Source organism: Gopherus flavomarginatus, chromosome 9 (assembly GCF_025201925.1).
Source record: "Gopherus flavomarginatus isolate rGopFla2 chromosome 9, rGopFla2.mat.asm, whole genome shotgun sequence".
NCBI classification, from domain to species: domain Eukaryota; kingdom Metazoa; phylum Chordata; order Testudines; family Testudinidae; genus Gopherus; species Gopherus flavomarginatus.
Window position 1 is genome coordinate 51141570 of NC_066625.1, and position 20766 is coordinate 51162335.

A 20766-nucleotide genomic window follows, 5' to 3' on the forward strand; every position below is an offset into this window, starting at 1 on the left:
GCTTGGTGGTGGCTGAGTTTTGCTGTAAGTTTAGGGTATTCCCAAGTAAATTCCAGTTAAAGGAGGTTTGGATTCCCTGGTGAAAACCTCCACCACTGCCAACCTGATCACTAGTGATGGGGCCAGGTAAGTAACAGCGGCTAAGGCCTGGGTGTAGGTGATTTTCCATTTCCTCCTTCCGTAGAAGCTGGGGGGTGTGCGCGCTCTCCCCTGGAGACTGTTACTAAACACCTGTTTATAGTAACCATTGTGAGCATCAGGCTGGAAAATATCCCCACAGTGCGACACTCAGTCAATAGCAGCCGATGCTGAGCTCCAGGCAGGTGAGTGACTTCTAAGCATAGGACTTTTTCCACTCGGTGTGTTGCCCCTTATACTTTCTCTCCAGCTACTGCATGTCTGTGAGGTTCACAAATCTCATGAGTCTAATGCTCTGGCACAGGCTAGGCTATGCCGACAGGCCATAGCTATCTAATGCACAGCCTCTCCAGTGACTGTGGGCTTCTCTAGGAGCTATGGCCTCGCTGCAGGAATCCCTGGGTGAGATTCCCTGGCCTGTGCTGTGCAGGAGGCTAGATTAGATCATCGCAGTGATCCCTTAACACCTGTGCAGAGCCCCACTGTATGCTGGGGGGTCTGTCACTGGAATGGCCCAGCCACTCTCCCTCCCACTCAGCTGGACAAGGCAATGAAACGCCCAGAGGTGGTGTGACTGCTGTGGTGTGTGAGGAGTGGGAGCGCTGAGCACGTTGCTCCCGCAGCTCCAGTAACCTGCCAAAGCAAGATCGGGGTGTCTGTTCCCAACCCTTGAGCATGGGCCAGAGCTACATTGGTTGTGAACTGCCTGGCTGTGAGCTCATCAATCTCTGCCCCTTGGTGCTGTGTTAACAAGAAGGGTGAGGGGGTGACTCTGGTGTAAACAGCAAATCCAGCGCCCTGCATGCCACATGATGCAACACTGCCCACCCCACCCCACCCCCAGGCTTAGGAGCCAGCTTATGGAGCAGCTAGTGGTGGGTCAGTGAGGGACCCAGCCCCATAACCAGCCTCCTGGACTGTGCTGTGTGTATAGGAGGGGCCACCTGTGGAAGAGAGGAGAAAAGGAAGATCTGGATTCTCTCAGAGCTGGGCTGAGAGAAACCCCAAAGCCAAGGAACCAAATTACGTGGGCTGTGAGCAGACACTCCCACTGCATCACCCCTGTCTCCTGCCCAGGCTGGCTGCCATGGAGACCAGCTGGGACAGCAGCCTCCACAGCTGGGCCGGGCCAGCCCCAGCTGTGATCCAAGCCACCATGTACTCCAAGGCAGTGCGGCAGGCTGAGGAAACCAGGGAAGAGCTGGAAAAGATCCGGGCGCGGATTGACCATGTGAGCAAACAGCATTTCCATACACCCATCCTTGTCGAGCTGCAAACTGCCTCTGAACAGGGATCCCGTTTTATTCCCTGCTGGAGCCCTGACCCAAGTGTGGCACAGCTTCCAGCCATAGGAGGGGTGGAGGGAGCACTGCTGCTAAAGGGAGGACTTTGTAGCCCACGTGGTTGTGAAAGGAAGCTGCTGCAGGGATATCTGCCTGAGGCTGCAGAGAGCCTAAGCCAATAGCTCAGAGAGGGCCAAGCTGCCTCACCCATCTCTACAGCAGAGAAAAGGGGCATGCAGGCCTCGCTCCCTACACATCACCCTCTGCTCCCTTCCCTCTCCTATCCTGCACCCCAGTTCAGCAGAGATGCTCCTGCTCTCCTTACTGGCTCTGCTCATCCCCATAGGTGAGGGGCAGGCAGCCACCTTCCTGGCACTTTCCCTGCCTGCTCAAGCTGGGATGCTCTCCCCAACCTTAGCAACGGGCCTTGGGCCTGTTGGGGGGGATGGGGGGTGAAGTGGGTCATACCTGGCAGTGCTCCTGGCCTTTGCTGATTAACCCTTTCACTTCCTATCAGGTGATCCAGGCCTACGAGCACAGTGAGCAGGTCTCGTCTGCCCCGCAAGCAGCCACAGAGATTGTGGAGGATGTGGTAGGTTCAACAGGGCACAGTGCCTCTCCCCGGGCCTGTTCCACAGCCCCTTGCCCCACAGGGAGAGGGTGAAACAGCTGCCAGGGCTGGGCTGTTGCAAGGAGAGGCCACTGCCCCTGCATGGGGCATAGGCGGCGGATTATATGGGCTCGAGGCGCCCGGGCTCCAGGAATATTCAGGGCTGGGGGCCATGTTCCAGCAATATTTGGAGCTGGGTCTCCCCCCACCGCGTCCCTGCCTGAATCGGGTCCCAGCCCCGGCCCCTGCAGGTCTCCCCCCACCGCATCCCTGCCTGGATCGGGTCCCGGCCTCCGCTTTCCACCCTTCCCTCTGCGTCCCCCCTCCGCCGCGTCCCTGCCTGCTCCTGCTGCCCAAGTAGAGCGGCTCCCAGCAGAACTGCTGTCTGCTGCCCCAGGGTCGTAGCGCCTGCCATCCACTAATGGCAAGGCAGGCTGCCCTTACCCTGCTCTTCTGCCCTAGCCCTGAGCCTCTCCAACGTCCCAAACCCTCATCCCTCTGCACTCTGATCCTCATCCCCAGCCAGAGCCCTCATCCCTCCGCATCATGAACCCCTCATCCCCAGCCAGAGCCCTCATCCCCCTGCATCTGAATCCTCTGCCCCAGCCCTGAGCCCCCCCCCGCAGCACAAACCCCTCAGCCCCAACCCTCATTCCCCTGCAGCCTGATCCTCTGCCCCAGCGTGCACCACCTCCACCCCCAGCCGAGCCTGCACCCAAACTCCGTCCCAAAGCCTGCACCCCTCACCCCCTCCTACACACCCACCCCCTGCCCTAGCCCAGAGCCTGCACCCAGCACCCAAACTCCCTTCCAGAGCCTGCACCCCTCACCCCTTCCTACACCCCCACCACCAGCCCAGAGCCTGTACCCAAACTCCGTCCCAAAGTCTGCAGCCCTCACCCCCTCCTGCTCACCCACCCCCTGCACCCAGCACCCAAACTTTTTCCCAAAGCCTGCACCCCTCTTGCACCCTAATCCCCAGCCCAGGACCTGCACCCCAGATCTCCCCCCTGAAACCCCGCCCAGAGCCTTAGGCAGGTAGAGGCGGAGTTTGAGGGGGCGGAGTTGGGCAGGTTCTGGGCACCACCAAAATTTCTACAGACTTGCTTCCCAAGTGGGGTAGTTTCTGTCAGGGGAGGGATGGGGAGCAGAGGCAGGACTGAAATGGTGGGGAGGCTAAGGGCAGTGTAGTAACCAATCAGGTTGGAGGCTAATTGCAGCCCTAAGGAGCCCTCCCACTGCATCCCGCCCCTCCCCCTGACCCCCAGCTCCATGCACAAAGGGCTTCAGTCTCCTGCCCCCCCAGCTCCATGCACTCAAGTCTCCAGTGTCGTCCCCGCCCTGCCCACCCCACCCATGCACACAGGGCTCCACTGTTCTCTTCCCCTCTGGCACAGCTGGTGATGATGCAACCCCAGGGCTGGGAGCTCTGGCTAGAGGGTGCCAGGGCGGCTGGTGCCGAATGTACAGAAGCAGAGCCAGGCTGTGTGGCCCTTGGCTTGCGCCCCGAGTGCTGCCAGCGGAACCCCTTTGCGGGCACCTCGCTGACTCCTCAGGGCAGATTAGCAGCAAACTGTTACATGGGGATGTTTGTGCATCCTGATAGTTCAAGTGAAAGTGTTCAACTAGGAAAATCCCCACCTTGGCAGGAGTTTTGTGAGTGGTAGGTCCTGGTGAGATGCAAATTGGGCTGGATCACCTTAGTGAATAACAAGACCCCTGTGAATTGTGGGGAGTCCATGCCACTGATTTGGGTGGGTTTTTAGCTCTTTGCCCAGCATTGTTGCAGGAGGTAGTGTGTCCTAGTGGAAGGAGCACCGCAGTGGGTTTCAGGAGACCTGGCTTCTAGGCCTGGCTCTCTCCTGGCCTGCTGGGTGACACTGGGCAAGTCATAGCCCCTTGCTGTGCCTCAGTTTCCCCATATGGACATAATGACACCAACCTCCTCTGTAAAGGGCTTTGAGCCCAGCTGATGGGAGGTGCTGTAAGAACCAGGGGTTGTTATGTTTGTAACACTCCCATGCTTGGGCCACCTTGATGCTGTATGGCAGAGATGCCAGACACCCGCCTGGACGCTACACGGAACATACCCATTTGCTAAAGGCTTGTACTGGCAAGCAAGGAAAGCCAAAGGCTCACACCCTGGGCTAGCCTAGTCTGGGGAGAGGGCAGAAGGAGGAGTCTGGGCCACATGCCACAGTCCACCTTGTCCAAACAGCTTTTGCAGGCTGAGGGGGTGGGGCGTCTCCCAACATGCAAACGCCCCTGCTGGGTGAGCTCTGGAGATCTGAGTGAGGCAGAACTGGCTCCGAGCAGCCTTAGGGGAGAGCCAGGGGTGTGTATTCGTCATACACCCCGAGCATGGGAAGGGGCACACTATTCCAGTCTCCGTGAGCCCAGAATTTCTCTCCTGGATGCCCAGGAGCAGCTGGTAGCAGTCCTGGGGGACCCCGTGAAGAAGAGGCGATACCAGCAGCAAGTGACTGTCTTCATTGTGGGATACCAGGAGTCCTGTGGGCAGCGCAGCAGCCTCCTGAGCCAGCTTCAGGAGGTCAGAGGGGTGTATGGTGTGCGGGGGTCAGGGGAGAACCTGGGGGGCCCAGAGGCAAACACCATACGCGTGGCAATGCCTCTGTGCAGAGATGCAGGCTCCAGGTTGAAATGGGCACACCTGGGGCTCACCCAGTTGGGCCTTGGTGAGCAGATGTTCCCTCTGGCCCAGGACGCAGGCTGGACTCTGACCTGTGGTTCTCTCCCTTGCAGTTCTTCAGCTGCTCTGCGGAGCTGGGGCTGGGGGAGGAGAGCCACAGCCTGCCCGACGACTTCCCCGTGCACATGGGTGACGTGGCTGGCATGGTAATACCCGGCAGGCTGGAGCCACTTTGCTGTCCCTGGGGCTGAGTGACTGGTACAGCAATGCCATGACCCCAGAGCCCACAATGCGCCCTGTCCAGTCCCACGTAGCCACTCGCCAGCTAGACAACTCCTATTTATTGGCTCTTGGAAGTGTCATTCCACTGGTTTGCTTTGGACCTGCCCACCAGCCCAGACTCCTGCGGGCCAGTTGCTCTGGGCTGGTGATGCCCCTGGGGCACTGGGAGAGATTAACCAAGCAGGACCCAACCAGGAGAAGCCAAGTCAAAGGAGGAGGGAGGCGGAGACTCCAGGGGCTTCTCCCATCATGCTGCTGCTTAGTGCTAGCTGGGGGCAGACCATCAAATGTGGGCCCTGGGCTGCGCCCTCCCCCAGCCCATTTCACCCAGGGCAATTGGCAGCCTGCAGTTACTTGTGGGCACTGTCCCTAGGCCCCTGCCCCTGCTAGAGGCTGTCTCAGGGGCTGCCCATCTCTGCCGCCAGGTGACAGCGGCTCTGAGCTCGGCAGAGGCAGCTATGTCCCGCCTGGTGGATCTGAACAAGGACATTGTCAGCTATGTGACCAGCGCCCTGGCCACACCCAGCCCCAAAAGGTACCCGCTGGGCAGGCAGCTGTGTCCACTGCAGCCTCCCTGCCTGCTGCTATGTCCTTCACCCTTATCATGTGCTGCTCCTGGCACCTGCTATCAGCCATGCTCCTGGGGTGGGTTGAGGAGACAGATTGCAGCAGAGCTGAGACCTCCAGGCTCAGGTCTCCCCCACATACAGCAACTGTGTCTGGCTGACAGAACTGTATTTCCTAGGGAGAGAGAAAGTAATGGAAGACAGAAAGGTCAGATTGCCCTATGTCACGCTGTGCCCTGGGCTGGGGGGAGGGAGTCTGGGCCTCCTGGATCTAACAGCTAAACCCTCAGGCCTGTTAGCTGAGGCCAGCAGGCTCCTGAACAACTAGCCCAAACAACTCACGGGAGACCAGTCCCATGCTGAGTGGGACCCATACAGCAGAGCAGCGCCCCTTCGGAGCAAGCTAGGTTTGACCCCAAAAGGAGCAGTGGCTGTAGCTGCAGGGCCGGGGACAGTGCAGGATTTGCGCCATCCACAACAACCAGCTGGTCCCAGAGACAGGCTGCGAATGTGACACCCCTCTGCCAAAATGGGGCTGGGTGCAGGGCAGGACAGCCAGGCTGAAGAGCTGGGCTCTGTGCTGAGGCCCCTTGAAACAGGCTCTCTGCCCTGCACGTGTGGTCCTAGTTACTCTACCCTGGAGGTTCCCCCATCTGCAGCTGGGCAGGGGCTGGCCTGGGGCACAGGCAGTGATCGAGTGAGATGGGGTTTGTCCTTCAGGAGCCACAGGAAGCAAGTGGAGAAGGCTGTAGACAAGGCTAAGGAAGAGGTGGTCCAGATCAAACGCAGGCTCCTGCAGGCTCAGGCAGGTGAGGGGCTGTGTCCCACCCCCTGTGACATGGGTATAAGGGCCCGGGCTGCACTGGGCTCTCCAGCATTGAATCTTGTGGCTGCAGCTCTCCACCATGCGTCGTGGCCCCCAGCCTGGCCACGTGCAGGCCCTGCAGCATGGCCTCTGGCAGGTGCATGAGCTGCAGTCTCCAGACCAGCCATTATGCGAGTGATGCCAGCATCGGAGCCCAGGGTGCCCTGTGAGTCCCAGCACTCAGCTTTCCTGGCCCTCCCACCCACTAGCCTCTGCAGTGGGGCTCTGGATGACCCCCGGCCTGGGGTCTTTGCTGGCAGCAGGCGGTCCCTGCTTGGGGTCCCTTGGGGACACTGCCCTGCACTGCCACCCAAGGGCCTGACAGAAGTGCCGTCTCATGCCTGGCGGCTGTCGGTCTCTTCCAGACCTGGAGATCAAGGAACGACAGCTGAAGGACCTGCAGCAGCTGAGTGAGATGAGGGCGAAGGAGAGCCGGCTCTTCCGAGCCCAGCTGGAGAGCACCCAGGTGGGCAGGGGGGAGGGATGGAGAGCCGGCTTCTGGCACTGCTGCAGCCCACCAAAGTCCTGGGGGGGGAGGGACTGTCTTCTCCCTGCTGCTGTTGCTGCCCCACCATCCCCTGGGCCCGGGTGCCCTGCTAACCAGCCCTGCCATCCCTGCCCATGCAGAGACACCTGCAAGGCCTGGAGCAGGAGAGTGGGGCTCAGCGGGCCCACCTGGAAGCCGAGCTGAGGAGCCGGGACTCGTGCATCGCGGAGCTGGATGGGTTCCTGCAGGAGAAGGCGTGGTTGCGGAGGGATGCGGCCACCCAGGTGAGGGGCCCAGCTAGCCCAGGAGAGGAGTTGGCTCCATAGGCTCTGCACCTGGCTGTGCTCGCAGGGCGACATCCTGGCATTGCACGCTGGCCCGGCGGATGGGGAGGAGGGACTCAGTGCCAGGACTAACCCCGCTCCTTCTGTCCCAGTGCAGTGACTGTGCCCTGTCCAACCCTGCTGCATGCCCAGGGGGGCTGCTCCCCTCCGGCGCGGGGGCTGCTGAGGAGGGGCCACCAGCAGGAAGGGAGCTCGGGGAAGGACTGGCAGAGTCCATGGTGCGACCTGAAGAGGGGTTCCCGAACCCAGAGGTGAGTCCCCCTGCAATGCTCGATGCCCTCGGCCTGGCCACACTGCAGACTCTCCCCAAAACTGAGGATCCACCCTGGGTGGGATGGCCGAGCTGCCCCCGTGCAGGCTGTAGAAGGGCTCGTGAGTTTGGACAGTGGCTTCTAGTGTCCTCCCTGCATGAGCTCGAGGCTTCTGCCCCTCTGCACCCCCGGAGCATTACTCCCCCTACTCTCAGCCCCCACATGGGTATTACCCCCTGCTCCTAGCCCCCCTGCCCCGTGTGAGTTACTTACCCCCATGCTCCAGCAGATCCAGGTCTCTGGTCCCACTGCCTGTCTCCCTCTATCACTCCCTCTCTCCCTCCCTACAACTCTCCCCACCCCCTTCTCTCCCTGCTCAGGACACCCCGGGGCTGGGGGCCCTGGGTGGGCCAGCCAGAGGGCTCAGGGAAGCTGGAAAGGAAGAGGAAGATGCTGAAGGGGAGCCAGCCACACACCCTGCAGGTACCTGCTGTCCAGGGCTGCTCAGCCCAGCCCCAGCTCACCTTGTGGGGAGGGGAGGCATGTGGTGAGTAGCAGCCCCTAGAAGGGCAGCTCTGGGCTGGATCCCTGAACAAGAGGCCGGAAGTGCCAGGGGATCCTAACAGCAGCTGCCTTCTCCCCAAGACCCCATTCCCCAGGGGCCTGGCTGCCGATCTGCGTGGCAGGATCTGGGAGCCAATCTGGGCGTGGGGGAGGATGTGCAAAGGCCTGGGGGATGGTACCAGAGAGGTGACGAGATCAGCACAGGGATCAGGCCCAGAGACTCACTGGGCCGGGGGGATGTGACTGAGTGTGCCCAGCCCTGCCCTGTGTGCCCTGGGCTGCATCAGTGCCAGGATGGGCAGCCTCTCCTCTAGCTGGAGGGGTTCAAGGTCATGTCCCCCGGGCAGAGGGGGCAGGGCTCCAGGAAACGCCCAGGCTGCCCTTCCTGCTGCCCTGTGCTGTTCCTGCTGGCAGAGTACCCAGGGAGCCCAGCACGCCAGGCCTGCATTGGCCCAGCCTGTGGATTGGTGCTCCCTGGGTGAGCACATAGTTGGGGAGGAAAATTTCACAGCTGGGAGGGGCTGGCACTGCAGGGAGATGCCCTCTGTGCATCAGCTGCCCAGGCTGGGTGACTCGAAACCAGTGGGAGTTAAGCACCTAAATACTTTTATTTTGTGCCTGTCTCTGCAGGGGGTGAGAGGAGCCCCAGCTGGGGCACTGCAGTAGGGAATGGAGCAGTGCAAACACCAGAGGCCTCGGCTACCTGTGAGGTGGGTGCCCTGCTGTCAGGGGGAGGGGAGAGGAGATTGGCCTGATGGGACCTCTCAGGACGGCTCTTTCTTTCCCTTCTTGCTCCTGATTTCCTGAGGATTGGGCCTGGGCCCGCACTGCCATAAGAGTGAACTGGCACCTGATTGGGGGCTGGCACCTCCTCAGGATGGAGATGGGCAGGGGCATGGTGGAGACGGGGAGAGCCAGGCAAGGGAGCTTGGCCTGCAGTTGAGTCTCGGTCTAAGTGCTGGCTTGTGTCTTCCAGCTCCTGGCCCGGCGCCTGGCTGCCCTGGAGGCAGAGTTAGCTGCAGCCCAACTGCAAAGCTGTGAGGATGCCGAGCACTGGGAGAGGCGCTGCAGGACCATGGCAGCCAAGTGGGAGGAGGTGGGTGTTTGCAGGGCCTGGCATGATGGGGGATGGGGTCTGGTTCAGGGGGCACAAGATCGCCTCGGGGAAGAGATGAGATTTCAGATTCTCCTGAGTCGCTGCCTGTAACGTTAAGGAGTGTCCAAGCTCCATGGGGCTTTCCAGGATCTGTAGGTCCAGGGGGGCTCATTGCTTGGATGCTGGGTGTGTGACAGGGCTGGGCATGGCCTGGGCAAGCCCTCCGAGCTGGGCATGCTCCCGTGGGCACGCATTGCCAGGATTATCCTCGCCAGGGCAGCTGTGTGGCCAAAATCAGCGCCTGCCCTGTGTGCGGAAGGTCAGGCTGGGGAGGCCTGGGACCTGCCCTGTGTGCGGAAGGTCAGGCTGGGGAGGCCTGGGACCTGCCCTGTGTGCGGAAGGTCAGTGCTGGGGTGGGGTCATCTCTCCTGTGCTCTAGGAGAGGCAGAGATTATGGCAGCACACATGGCACCCAGTGGAGGAGGCGCAGCACCTGGAGACGATGCGCTCAGCAGAGATGGCGCAGCACCTGGAGACATCCCAGACAGGGCATCCCATGAAGCAGGTGGCCGTGGTGCAGCCAGCGCAGGGAGGGGAGACAGCTCAGCAGGTGGAGACTCTAGTGCTGCAGAACCTGCCAGTGCAGCCAATGCAGCAAGGGGTGCTGGTGCAACTGGTGCAGCCAGTGGAGCTGGTGCAGCAGACACAGCCGGTGCCACAGGAGCAGCTGGTTGAGCGAGTGGAGACAGCCCCAAAGGTGAAGTGACATCGCATGCATGGTGGTGGGGGGGGTGCAGCAGTTCAGGGCCACCGGGGGGAGGGGGCAAGTGGGGCAATTTGCCCCAGGCCCCACAGGGGCCCCCACAAGAATATAGTATTCTATAGTATTGCAACTTTTTTTTATGGAAGGGGCCCCCGAAATTGCTTTGCCCCAGGCCCCCTGAATCCTGTGGATGGCCCTGCAGCAACTGTCTGGCAGAGTGGAGGGGGCAGGGCAGTGACTTGGTATGAGCTGATCAGAGGAGCAGCATGAGGCTGAGGTGGGGGTAGGGGAGACAGGGACAGAGCAATGGGCTAGGAAGGGGATTTCAGCAGCATTTTGAATGGGGCTGGGCAAAGCGAGGGGGTGGCTGGGAGCCTGGCACCGTCACTGCCCTTTCCGGTGTCCCGGGGTGGGCACTGCTGCTGCCATGGTGACTTTGAGGATTCTTGGTCTGATTTCCAGATGTTTGCAGCTGGATCGCAGTTTACGTTGCAGGCCAGAGGTTTCCCCGAGCTGACTCTGCCCCCCACCCCTGCTGGAATAGCTGCTCCTTCCCCAGGGCCCACCAGGCATGGGGGTGCTCCCAGAGCAGGTGAGTGGGACATACTGCAGGCAGCCTTCACCAGCCCAGGCCAGGCAGGCACTAAGGGTGATGCTAGAGAGGGACAAGGACACCTGGCACAGGCATGCTGGGGGGCAATGCCCTCAGCTGATGTCGCTGGGGGTCTGCCTGAGACTGCAGGGTAGGGCCCATCATGCCCATGGCTTGCCTTGGGAAGCCAGCTCTGCCCGTGTATTGTAGGGTGGGTGGTGCTCCCTTGGCGTCCCATGCTGTGTCTCTGGGCATGTTGTCTTGTTGCAGCAAGGCCCCTGGGGGTGAAGGGATTGCTACTGCCAGCAGCGAAGGGAGCCGACCTCCTTGGGCTTGGGCAGCAGACAGCAGAGGCCTGTCTTTGGGGAGCAGACCGGTGGGAGTTCTAGGCCCTGCTCCCCAAGTGCCTGGGTGGCATTTGCAGGGCAGGGCAGGGGGTGTTGTCTACAGCAGAAGAATTTGCTCTGCCATGCCCAGACAATGCCCCCGTGATCACAGCCTCTGCTTGGCACCGTGAAGAGAAGGGGATGTGCCCAGCCAACTGGGGGTCCCTAGCCCCCCCCCCCCACTGGCACTCATGCGGGTATGCCTGGAGAGGAGCCCTGCTGTGCGCTGCTGCCTGGAACGGTGCCCACCCAGTCCCTGCCCTTCCATGGCCAGGAGTGACCCTGTCTCCACCTGACCCAGGTGCTTCCCCAGATGCCCTGTCCCAGGGCGGGGCAACCCCAGCGCCTGCAGAGGGACGCCGTGGAGCTGACAGCCGCGTGGTGGCCTTCATAGAGTCCTTGCGGGCAGGGCTTATGGCTAAAGGTAAAGCTACCGGGAACGGGGGGAAGGGCAGCAGCAGCCCCCTGCGCAGTGCGCTCCTTATCCAGCGGGCAGAGGCCCTAGAGTTAGAGGGAGCAGCCTGTTCCTGGGGCCCTGCCGCCCCACCAGGCTAGTCCTGCCTGGTCCTGATCTGCCCCATCTCTATTCGATGTATTTACCCTCACAGCCTGGGGCAGGGCCCTGGTCAGCTGTAGGCTACGTAGACAGTGTAGTGGGTGAGCTATTGGTAAATCCACTGACAGTAATGCAGGGAGCAGAGTCATAGTTACTGCAGGGCAATGGGCACCAGAACTCCTGGGTTCCAGCCCTGGCTGTGCCATGTGCTGCCTGTAGACCCCAGCCAAGTCACTGCCCCACTGTGTGGCCCAGGGGTGGTGAGGCTGAGCTGGTGCATGCACAAGAAGCACTTTGGGTGCTCCCGTAGCCTGTAGCTTGCTGCCTCCGCCTCTGGTGGCCAGACCATTTGAGTCAGCTGGGCCTTGGAGCTGCTGGCCCTGCCCTTCAGCTCAGGCAGCAGGGGCTGTGGTTTTGGATCCAGCGGGTCTGGGCGCGGTCCCTGCTGCTGCCCCATGTGCTGGTGCCCTCTGCTGAAAGGTGGCTTGCAATGCTCGTTCCTGAGCAGCTGACTCGTTAGTGCTTGGATTGCAGAGCTCCACGTGCTGGCTCGGCTCCTGGACAGCCCGTGTGGCGGGCTGATGACAGCGACCCCTGAGGACACAGCAGGAGCTGAAATCCACACGCTGCTTGGGAACGCTACCCTAGGTATGGGACTCGCTGGGCCTGAGACTCCCAGCCCGGCATGGCAAGGCTGCCCCAGGGCTCTACAGACCTGGGTGCGGTCTCCGGAGCAGCTGACTGTGAAGCTGGGCCGCTTCTCTTCCTTTCCTGGATCACATTCCTGCCAACATGATCTTGGGTGGCCTTGATTGCTCCCAGCTCTCCCAAGCAGACCTCTGAGTTTGAAATTGCTGGCATCCTCCTAGCATTGCTCCCTGCAGCCCCCTGGTACTCCTGCCCAGGCTTGCAGGAGAGGCCCATTTGTACAGCAGCTGGGCAGTTGTGCCAGGTCCAGGTGGTAAAAGCAGCAAATACACAGCTAGTGATCCAGAGCTATCAGAGATGCACTAGGATATTCCGAGGTATCTCGGTTTTGTGACACCCAGAAAGTGGAACGTCCGGCTGGAGTTCCCGCTTCACTGCCCACATTGGCACCCCAGCCAGTGCCTGTGGAACCTCCAGCCACTGCAGACCTGAGCTGTCCCCTTACAAGCTGCTGGGCTGACATCAGCTCCTAGCACCAGTGTCTGGTCCCTGCTGGGTGCAATGATCATCCGATCAGTAAAGCCCCGACTGGTCTGAGATCCCTCCCGCCTGGTGCTGCTGCTGCCTGCATTTGGATGCTGCACATTCACCCCTGGGCTCTCTCATGCGAGCATCTTGCTTTAGGATTCACTCCCCTGGGTGACCTCATAGACTCAGACTTTAGGGTCAGAAGGGACCAATATGATCATCTCGTCTGACCTCCTGCACAAAGCAGGCCACAGAACCCTACCCATCCACTTCTATAACAAAACTTTAACCTATGTCCGAGTTACTGAAGTCTTCAAATTATGGTTTGAAGACCTCAAGATGCAGAGAATCCACCAGCAAGTGACACATGCCCCACGCTGCAGAGGAAGGCGAAAAACCTCCAGGGCCTCTGCCAATCTGCCCCGGAGGAAAATTCCTTCCCAACCCCAAATATGGCGATCAGCTAAACCCTGAGCATGTGGGCAAGACTCACCAGCCAGCACTCAGAAAAGAATTCTCTGCAGTAACTCAGATCCCATCCCATCACAGACCACTGGGCATACTTATCTGCTGATAATTTTGGCAGTTGATCTTTGATTAAGCTATCCCATCATACCATCCCTTCCATAAACTTATCAAGCTTAGTCTTAAAGCCAGATATGTCTTTTGCCCCCACTACTCCCCTTGGAAGGCTGTTCCAGAACTTCACTCCTCTAATGGTTAGAAACCTTTGTCTAATTTCAAGTCTAAACTTCCTAGTGTCCAGTTTATACCCATTTGTTCTTGTGTCTACATTGGTACTAAGCTTAAATAATTCCTCTCCCTCCCTGATATTAATCTCTCTGATATATTTATAAAGAGCAAGCATATCCCCCCTCAGCCTTCTTTTGGCTAGGCTAAACAAGCCACGCTCTTTGAGTCTCCTTTCATAAGGCAGGTTTTCCCATTCCTCGGATCATCCTAGTAGCCTGTCTCTGAACCTGTTCCAGTTTGAATTCATCCTTCTTAAACATGGGAGACCAGAACTGCACACCGTATTCCAGGTGAGGTCTCACCAGCGCCTTATATAATGGTACTAACACCTCCTTATCTTTGCTGGAAATACCTCGCCTGATGCATCCTAAAACTGCATTAGCTTTTTTAATGGCCGTATCACATTGGCGGCTCATAGTCATCCTGTGATCAACCAATACTCCAAGGTCCTTCTCCTCCTCTGTTGCTTCTAACTGATGTGTCCCCAATGTATATCTAAAATTCTTATTATTAATCTCTAAGTGCATGACCTTGCACTTCTCACTATTAAATTTCATCCTATTACTATTACTCCAGTTTACAAGGTCATCCAGATCTTCCTGTAGGATATCCCGGTCCTTCTCTGTGTTAGCAATACCCCCCAGCTTTGTGTCATCCGCAGACTTTATTAGCACATTCCCGCTTTTTGTGCCAAGGTCATTAATAAAAAGGTTAAATAAGATTGGTCCCAAAACTGATCCTTGAGGAACTCCTCTAGTAACCTCCTTCCAGCCTGACAGTTCACCCTTCAGTACGACCCGTTGGAGTCTCCCCTTTAACCAGTTCCTTATCCACCTTTAAATTTTCATATTGATCCCCATAGTTTCCAATTTAACTAATAATTCCCCATGTGGAACCGTGTCAAATGCCTTACTGAAATCGAGGTAAATTAGGTCTACTGCATTTCCTTTGTCTAAATAATCCGTCACCTTCTCAAAGAAGGAGATCAGGTTGGTTTGGCACAATCTACCTTTAGTAAAACCATGTTGTAACTTGTCCCAATTACCATTGACCTCAATGTCCTTTACTTTCTCCTTCAAAATTTTTTCCAAGACCTTACATACTACAGATGTCAAACTAACAGGCCTATAGTTACTCGGCTCACGTTTTTTCCCTTAAAGATAGGAACTATGTTAGCAATTCTCCAGTCGTACGGTACAACCCCTGAGTTTACCGATTCATTAAAAATTCTTGCTAACGGGCTTGCAATTTCATGTGCCAGTTCCTTTAATATTCTTGGATGAAGATTATCTGGGCCCTCTGATTTTGTCCCATTAAGCTGTTCAAGTTTGGCTTCTACCTCAGATGTGGTAATATCCACCTCCATATCCTCATTCCCGTTTGTCATCCTTCCATTATCCCCAAGCTCCTCATTAGCCTTATTAAAGACTGAGGCAAAGTATTTATTCAGATATTGGGCCATGCCTAGTTTATCCTTAACCTCCATTCCATCCTCAGTGTTTAGTGGTCCCACTTCTTCTTTGTTTGTTTTCTTCTTATTTATATGGCTATAGAACCTTTTACTATTGGTTTTAATTCCCTTTGCAAGGTCCAACTCTACTTGGCTTTTAGCCTTTCTCGCTTTATCCCTACATGTTCTGACCTCACTAAGGTAGCTTTCCTTGCTAATCCCACCCTTCTTCCACTCCTTGTAGGCTTTCTGCTTTTTCTTAATCACCTCTCTGAGATGCTTGCTCATCCAGCTTGGTCTACAACTCCTGCCTATGGTTTTTTTCCCCCTTTCTTGGGATGCAGGCTTCTGATAGTTTCTGCAGCTGCGACTTAAAGTAATTCCAGGCCTCCTCCGCATTTAGATCCACAAGTTCTTCAGTCCAATCCACTTCCCTGACTAATTTCCTTACTTCTTTAAAGTTAGCCCTTGAGAAGTCAAAAACCCTAGTCCCAGATCTTTTTTTGTTTATCCTTCCATCTAGTTTGAACTGAATTAGCTCATGATCACTCGAACCAAGGTTGTCTCCTACAAGCATTTCTTCTATGAGGTCCTCACTACTCACCAAAACCAAATCTAAAATGGCATCCCCTCTTGCTGGTTCTTCAACTACTTGGTGAAGAAATCCATCTGCTATCACATCCAGAAAAATCTGAGCGCTACTATTCTTGCTAGCACTTGTCCTCCCAGTCTATATCTGGGAAGTTAAAGTCTCCCATGATCACACATTTCCCATTAGCGTTTACTTTATTAAAAACATTGAAGAGGTCTCTATCCATATCCAAATCAGATCCTGGCGGTCTGTAGCACACCCCAAGCACTATCTCAGGGAAGGCTCTAGTAGCTTTCTTTCCCAGTGTTGTTTTTGCCCAGACAGACTCTGTCTTGTCCATTCCATCACTTCTTATTTCTTTACAGTTAACCTCCTCATTGATGTACAATGCTGCTACACCACCTTTGCCTTTATTTCTGTCTTTCCTAAACAGCATATAGCCTTCAATACCTGTACTCCTGACCTGCCCAACCTCAACTCATGGCACCAAGATACTGTTGCCATGGGGACTTAGTGTTAATGATCCTGGTATGGAGATACCTAAGGGCTTTAGAAACACAGCCAACTCCCGTACAACACCTAGTACAATGTGCTTGGTGCTGTGTCATTGCCATGGCGACCAGTGCTAGTGCAGTGCTCCAGCAACAGAAGAAGGGGTTTTTCCATCAGGGGTGCTGGGGATGGAGGGAGAGCAACAGACAAGATCAGCTTCCACGGCTTTCAGTTTTTTACAGCTTGCTTGAAGGTATAAGCGATAATGACAAGATGCTGCCCCAGCCCCAGGACATGTCAGATCAAGGGGGAGCTGCGGCACCAGCACTGGGAAAAGGCATTGCCGTGGGTGGAGCAGGGTAAGTGGTTGGGGGGCGTCGTCTCAGTTCCCGAGCTCCCTACTGCCGGGCACACAGCCCAGCTCCCCAGTGCTCCGTGGGACCAGGTGCCTAACTGCTTACCCAGATCTTCTCCCCTTCATTTCAGCCCGTTGGCTCTGGACCAGCACCTTGTAGGAGGCCACAGCTCCCATGCTGTCCCGGTAAGGGAGCTTGGGAGGCCGGGCTGGGCAGTACAGGCCTTGGACTGGCTGAGCTGCCCTTGGCGCGAGTCAGTGCAGGGAGCTGAGGTGGCATGACGCCTCTCAAGCTGCGATGAGCAGTGTGGGTCTGAACACCCAGCATCCATCCCCAGGTCTCTGAGTGCCCAGCCACAGAGGCAGCCAGACAGCTAGCGATGCCTGTTGGTCACTAGCTGGCCAGCTCTTGTGCTCAGGATGGGCACTCCAGTGTATGTTCTGGGGCATGGCTCAGCACTGGTGGAGGGAAGAGCGCCCCCGTGTTGATTCACCATTGGCTGCAGTGGAGCTGCACACACCCTGCTGGGGGAACTAGGCCTGGGGGCTAACCAGGGCTGGCTCTAGGTTTTTTGCCGTCCCAAGCAAAAAAGATGACAACCTCCGAGAGCGCAACTGCCAAAGTGTGTGTGTGTGTGTGTGTGTGTGTTTTTTGTTTTTGTTTTTAAAAAGAGAGGTGGCTGGAATTGTGCCGCCCCAACCACGTGCTCAGTTTGCTGGTGCCTAGAGCCAGTCCTGGGGCTAACCGTCTCCTGCCATTCTTCTCCAGCTAACCCAAGGCCAGCTGATGAGCACAGGAGGGGGGCTGAGTCCCAGGTCCGAGCCTGGCAGCGCCAGGGCCAAGAGAAGAGCCCCCAGGGTCCTGTTTACTCAGCAGGATGAGCAGCACAACAGACAGGTGCTGAACCAAGGTGTATGCAGAGGCCAGGTGCCATGGGGCCTGTACCAGGTAGGTGAGCCTGCTCTGAGACACCAGCCAAGCCTGGAGGAATGGCTGAAATCACCTGCTGGCACCTCCCCTGGCATCCCTCTGCTTCCTGCATGGCACTGAGCTGCTTTTACTCATGGCCTCTAACCATTGGCAACGGGGGGGGGGGGGGGCATTTTCCCTTCATCTGGGAGATGGGGTGGCTGGAGATGCCCACCATTTAAATGGGGGGGAGGAGGAATGTCAAACTGCTCACGCTCAGATCTGAGTGTGATAATCTCTCCGGGCAGCTCCCTGCCTTGAGTCAATGGCATTGCACCAAATGGCAGATGAGTGAATGGGGCCCATCAGCTCAGAGAGGCTAGTCTAGAATGTGTCTCACCCTTTTGTCGGAGTGTCTCCAAATACCTTCCAAATCCTCACGCCTCCAAGGAGACAGATGAGTCCTAGAAGTCACATTTTACAGATGGAGAAACTGAGGTACAGCGAGGCCACCTCAGGAGTCCATGGCACTTTCCACTCCCTGCCCTGTGCTCTGACCACTAGACCCATGCTGCTTCAAGCAGGAAATGAGCTAAGAGAGCCCTGTGCCGCACCCGGCTCCGGAGAAGGCCAAGCTACGTTTAGCCCATGAGGGCTCTGCCATGATTCCTGAGTGGGCTGCCTAGAACAGCATCTGAGCTGACTACTGGGGTCTACTGCAGACCACAGGGAGGGTGTAATGGAGTGCCTGGGAACCCCAGTGTAGAGACAACAGGACCATACCTGGCTGCAGTGGTGCTCTGCTCAAGGACCATCTTTCCCCGCAGGACGCCAGCCTGTTGATGGGGAGCTTCCGATGGCTTCGCCGCCAGAGGTTCGAGGGCCTGGTGAGGGGTTACCTGGCCCATGTCCGCATGAAGGAGGCAGAAGAAACCTTGGAGCAACTTCAGGGCAGTTGTGGCTGTGTGAAGGCGCAGAGTGCGCTGGGGCGACTCCAAGCGCTGAGGCAGCAGGTAAGGCTGGCTGGGACAGCTCTGCAGCCCCAATCCCTTCGCTCCCTGGCTGGAGCCCAGAGGCGCTTTGCTCTGAGCGGGTGGGTCTGTGGCCAGAGGCAGCTAGCAGGGTGTGGATGAGCTGGGGGTCCCTTTGGAGCGTGGGGGTGCTGGGGGCATGTGTCTGCATGTGCTGGGGGCATGCTGGGTGGTTGGGGTGCTGGCACTCTGTGCTCTCCACACTGACCCCAGTTTGGTTTCCTCCATATCCCTGGCAGAGGCTCCAGCGCTGGCAGGTCGAGCGGTGCCGCAGCTGGGCAAGGCAGCTGCAGCTGGCAGAGCTGCTCAGTGAGACGCTGACGCACGTGGAGGAGCATTCAGGGCTGTTTCTGATCCAGCCTGTGCTGCCGTGGGCTGGCCGGTAATGCCCACTCACACCCAGATGGGGGGGGCAGGGCAGGGATCGGCCCAAGGGATCCCCCTGTCTGTTGGCATTGCTGGCTCTGGCAGCAGGGAGTGGGGCAGCTGTGGGCCCTCATCCTGCCCACTGTCCTCCTCTGGGCAGCTCCCACTTCCAAACCAACCCTCCGGAGCCCCTCTTATTCCAGCCTCCCTTGAGATCCCAGACCCTCCCCAGTCTCCTTCAACCCTCCCCCCATTGCAGCCCCCTGGAAGGTGGGTAGGTCTGGGCACCTGGATCATCCCCCAGCCCCCTCCCCTCCTGACAGCCTCCCCGGGGCTTTTTCCCGTCTGCTCCAGGCCGACAGCACTAATCCCTCCTGGAAGGAGCCACACGCGGCCCCAACCCGCTCCCAAGATGCTGATGCCAGTGCTGATGGGACAGGTAGGGTCTTGGCCAGCTACGACCCCTCCCCTGCCCCGGACTAGGCTGGGTGATGTCTGGAGGGGCTAGGGCTATCAGTGGGCTACCCCTGAGAGGTTCCTCGCCCTGGGGGGCCCAGCACAGCCTGGGCACATCGAGGGTTTAGGGTCCCTCTGCCCCTAGGGGGAGGGTGCTGCCTGCATTGCCACTGGCCTGTCTGGGCCACATTCATCCTTGAGGTAAGTGCAGGAGTTTGGTGTTGCTCCCCCAGATCCAGGCATGGGGCAGAAACGCAGAGCCCAGAGGGAGAGACAGTGTTGCCCACACAGGATGGAACTGGCAAACTCAAGAGGCTACAGCTCCCCTGTCTGCCCTCCGGCCTTTTCTGCCCCAGTTGTTCCTCACAGGGTCCCCTTGCCACAGCCCTTCCATGGGGGCGAAGGGAGAGGCGGGAAGCTCTCTGCCCTGGAGCAGCAGTGAGGTGCCTGTGTCTGACTGCAGGAAGTGAGCAGCCCCCTGGCCATGCAGGGTCTCCGGCTGCACGGCCCAAGGGAGGCAGGGCCCCCCAAGCTGTGGAGCTTCCCGGCACTGGGGAGCAGCGGGGCTTGGCCAGAGCGGGACTTGGAACGGCCAAGCCCACTGGTGATCACCCCACGGCTACTGGAGATGGACCTCAATGGCTACCTGCTGCAGGAGCGCCAGGTGAGGTAGGCAAAAGAAAGAACTGCACCCCCAGGCATTCCTCAATGAGCCCAGAGCCACCACTCCTCCCCTGCAATGTCCCCTGCCTCAAGGGTCTCAGGCTACCATGCTCTCTCTCCCTCACCCCCAAGGAGCCTGGAGGCTGTCCTCCCCCCTACAGTGCTGTCTTCCCATTGCCAAGAGCTGAGCGGGGACTCCATTGCCCTGACTGCACCCCCAGAGCTGAGTTGGAAATGTGCCCCCAGGTAGCCCGGGGGCGTCTGCACATGACTCAGGCCAATGGGCAGCTTGCTCTGGATGCCAACGCGCCCCCAGGGGCTGGGCTGCTCGGCCTGTCACAGGTTTGGCTTGATGCCCCAGTGGGCGTTGCAGGAGGTTCTGGCATCTGCTGGGGTGCAAGCAGAGCCCCCTGCCCTGTCCCACGAGCACCGAGTGACCGGAGTGTGTCACTAACACTCCGGCCACAGCTAAAACTGGGCAGCGTCCTGCTTGGCCCAGGCTGGGTCCCTGTATGTCCTGTGAGCTAGGACCCTGCTGTCCATGCCCCCAGCCGCAGAGCCTCGTGCTGCTCTCAATGCTCGTCCCATTCTCCCCATGCCTTGCAGCAGGAGGAGCCAGCCTGGCCCAGGCCCAGGCCCAGCCAGTCCCAGAGCCAGGCCCTTTGCAGCCTCGCTGAGGAGTTTCCTTCCCATCCGACGTGGCGTGGCCCTGATAGGCCCCAGTCTCTCGGAGAGGCCGTGAACACCCAGCTGTGGCTCCAAATCAGTTCGTGATCCCGTGGGCACATTCCAGACTCCAGGACACAGTTGGAGAAACCATGTATTGGAAATCAGCTGGCTGGGGAAGGATCCCAGCCAATCACAATCCAGAATCGCCCCCAGCCCTGACCTCTGCGCACACGCACACGCGCACACACACACAACCCCCAGCCCTGACCCCTGCACACCCTCCTGCCCTGTGCCCTGCCCCCTCTCACACACACTCAGCCATTCCCTGCACCCTCCCACACACACCCAGCCCCTTGCCCTGAGCCCTGCACTCCCCATCTCCCTGCTGACGCCTGCACCCCCTCACAGCCCCCTGCCCCC

General features: G+C 58.3%; 1 protein-coding gene across 4 annotated transcripts; it reads left to right on the forward strand.

Moving 5' to 3' along the window:
* Nucleotides 1-306: 306 nt before the first annotated feature.
* LOC127058642 (uncharacterized) lies at nt 307-20581 on the forward strand. Of its 4 annotated transcripts, none has more exons than XM_050968887.1 (24): nt 307-1369; nt 1939-2013; nt 4454-4582; nt 4795-4887; nt 5389-5498; nt 6157-6338; nt 6760-6860; nt 7022-7165; nt 7318-7476; nt 7857-7959; nt 8671-8750; nt 9017-9136; nt 9576-9893; nt 10362-10491; nt 11179-11301; nt 11968-12081; nt 16129-16255; nt 16383-16437; nt 17021-17200; nt 17989-18174; nt 18432-18574; nt 18913-18997; nt 19478-19683; nt 20284-20581. In XM_050968887.1, the coding sequence occupies exons 1-24, from the start codon at nt 1226-1228 to the stop codon at nt 20417-20419; spliced, it is 3243 nt and encodes a 1080-aa protein (XP_050824844.1). In that variant the 5' UTR covers nt 307-1225; the 3' UTR covers nt 20420-20581. The 4 variants fall into 4 exon arrangements, with proteins under 4 accessions (XP_050824844.1, XP_050824845.1, XP_050824846.1 ...); XM_050968888.1 differs by having other exon boundaries at nt 6250-6338; nt 19478-19678; XM_050968889.1 differs by lacking the exon at nt 11968-12081 and having other exon boundaries at nt 19478-19678.
* The last annotated feature ends 185 nt before the right edge of the window (nt 20582-20766 follow it).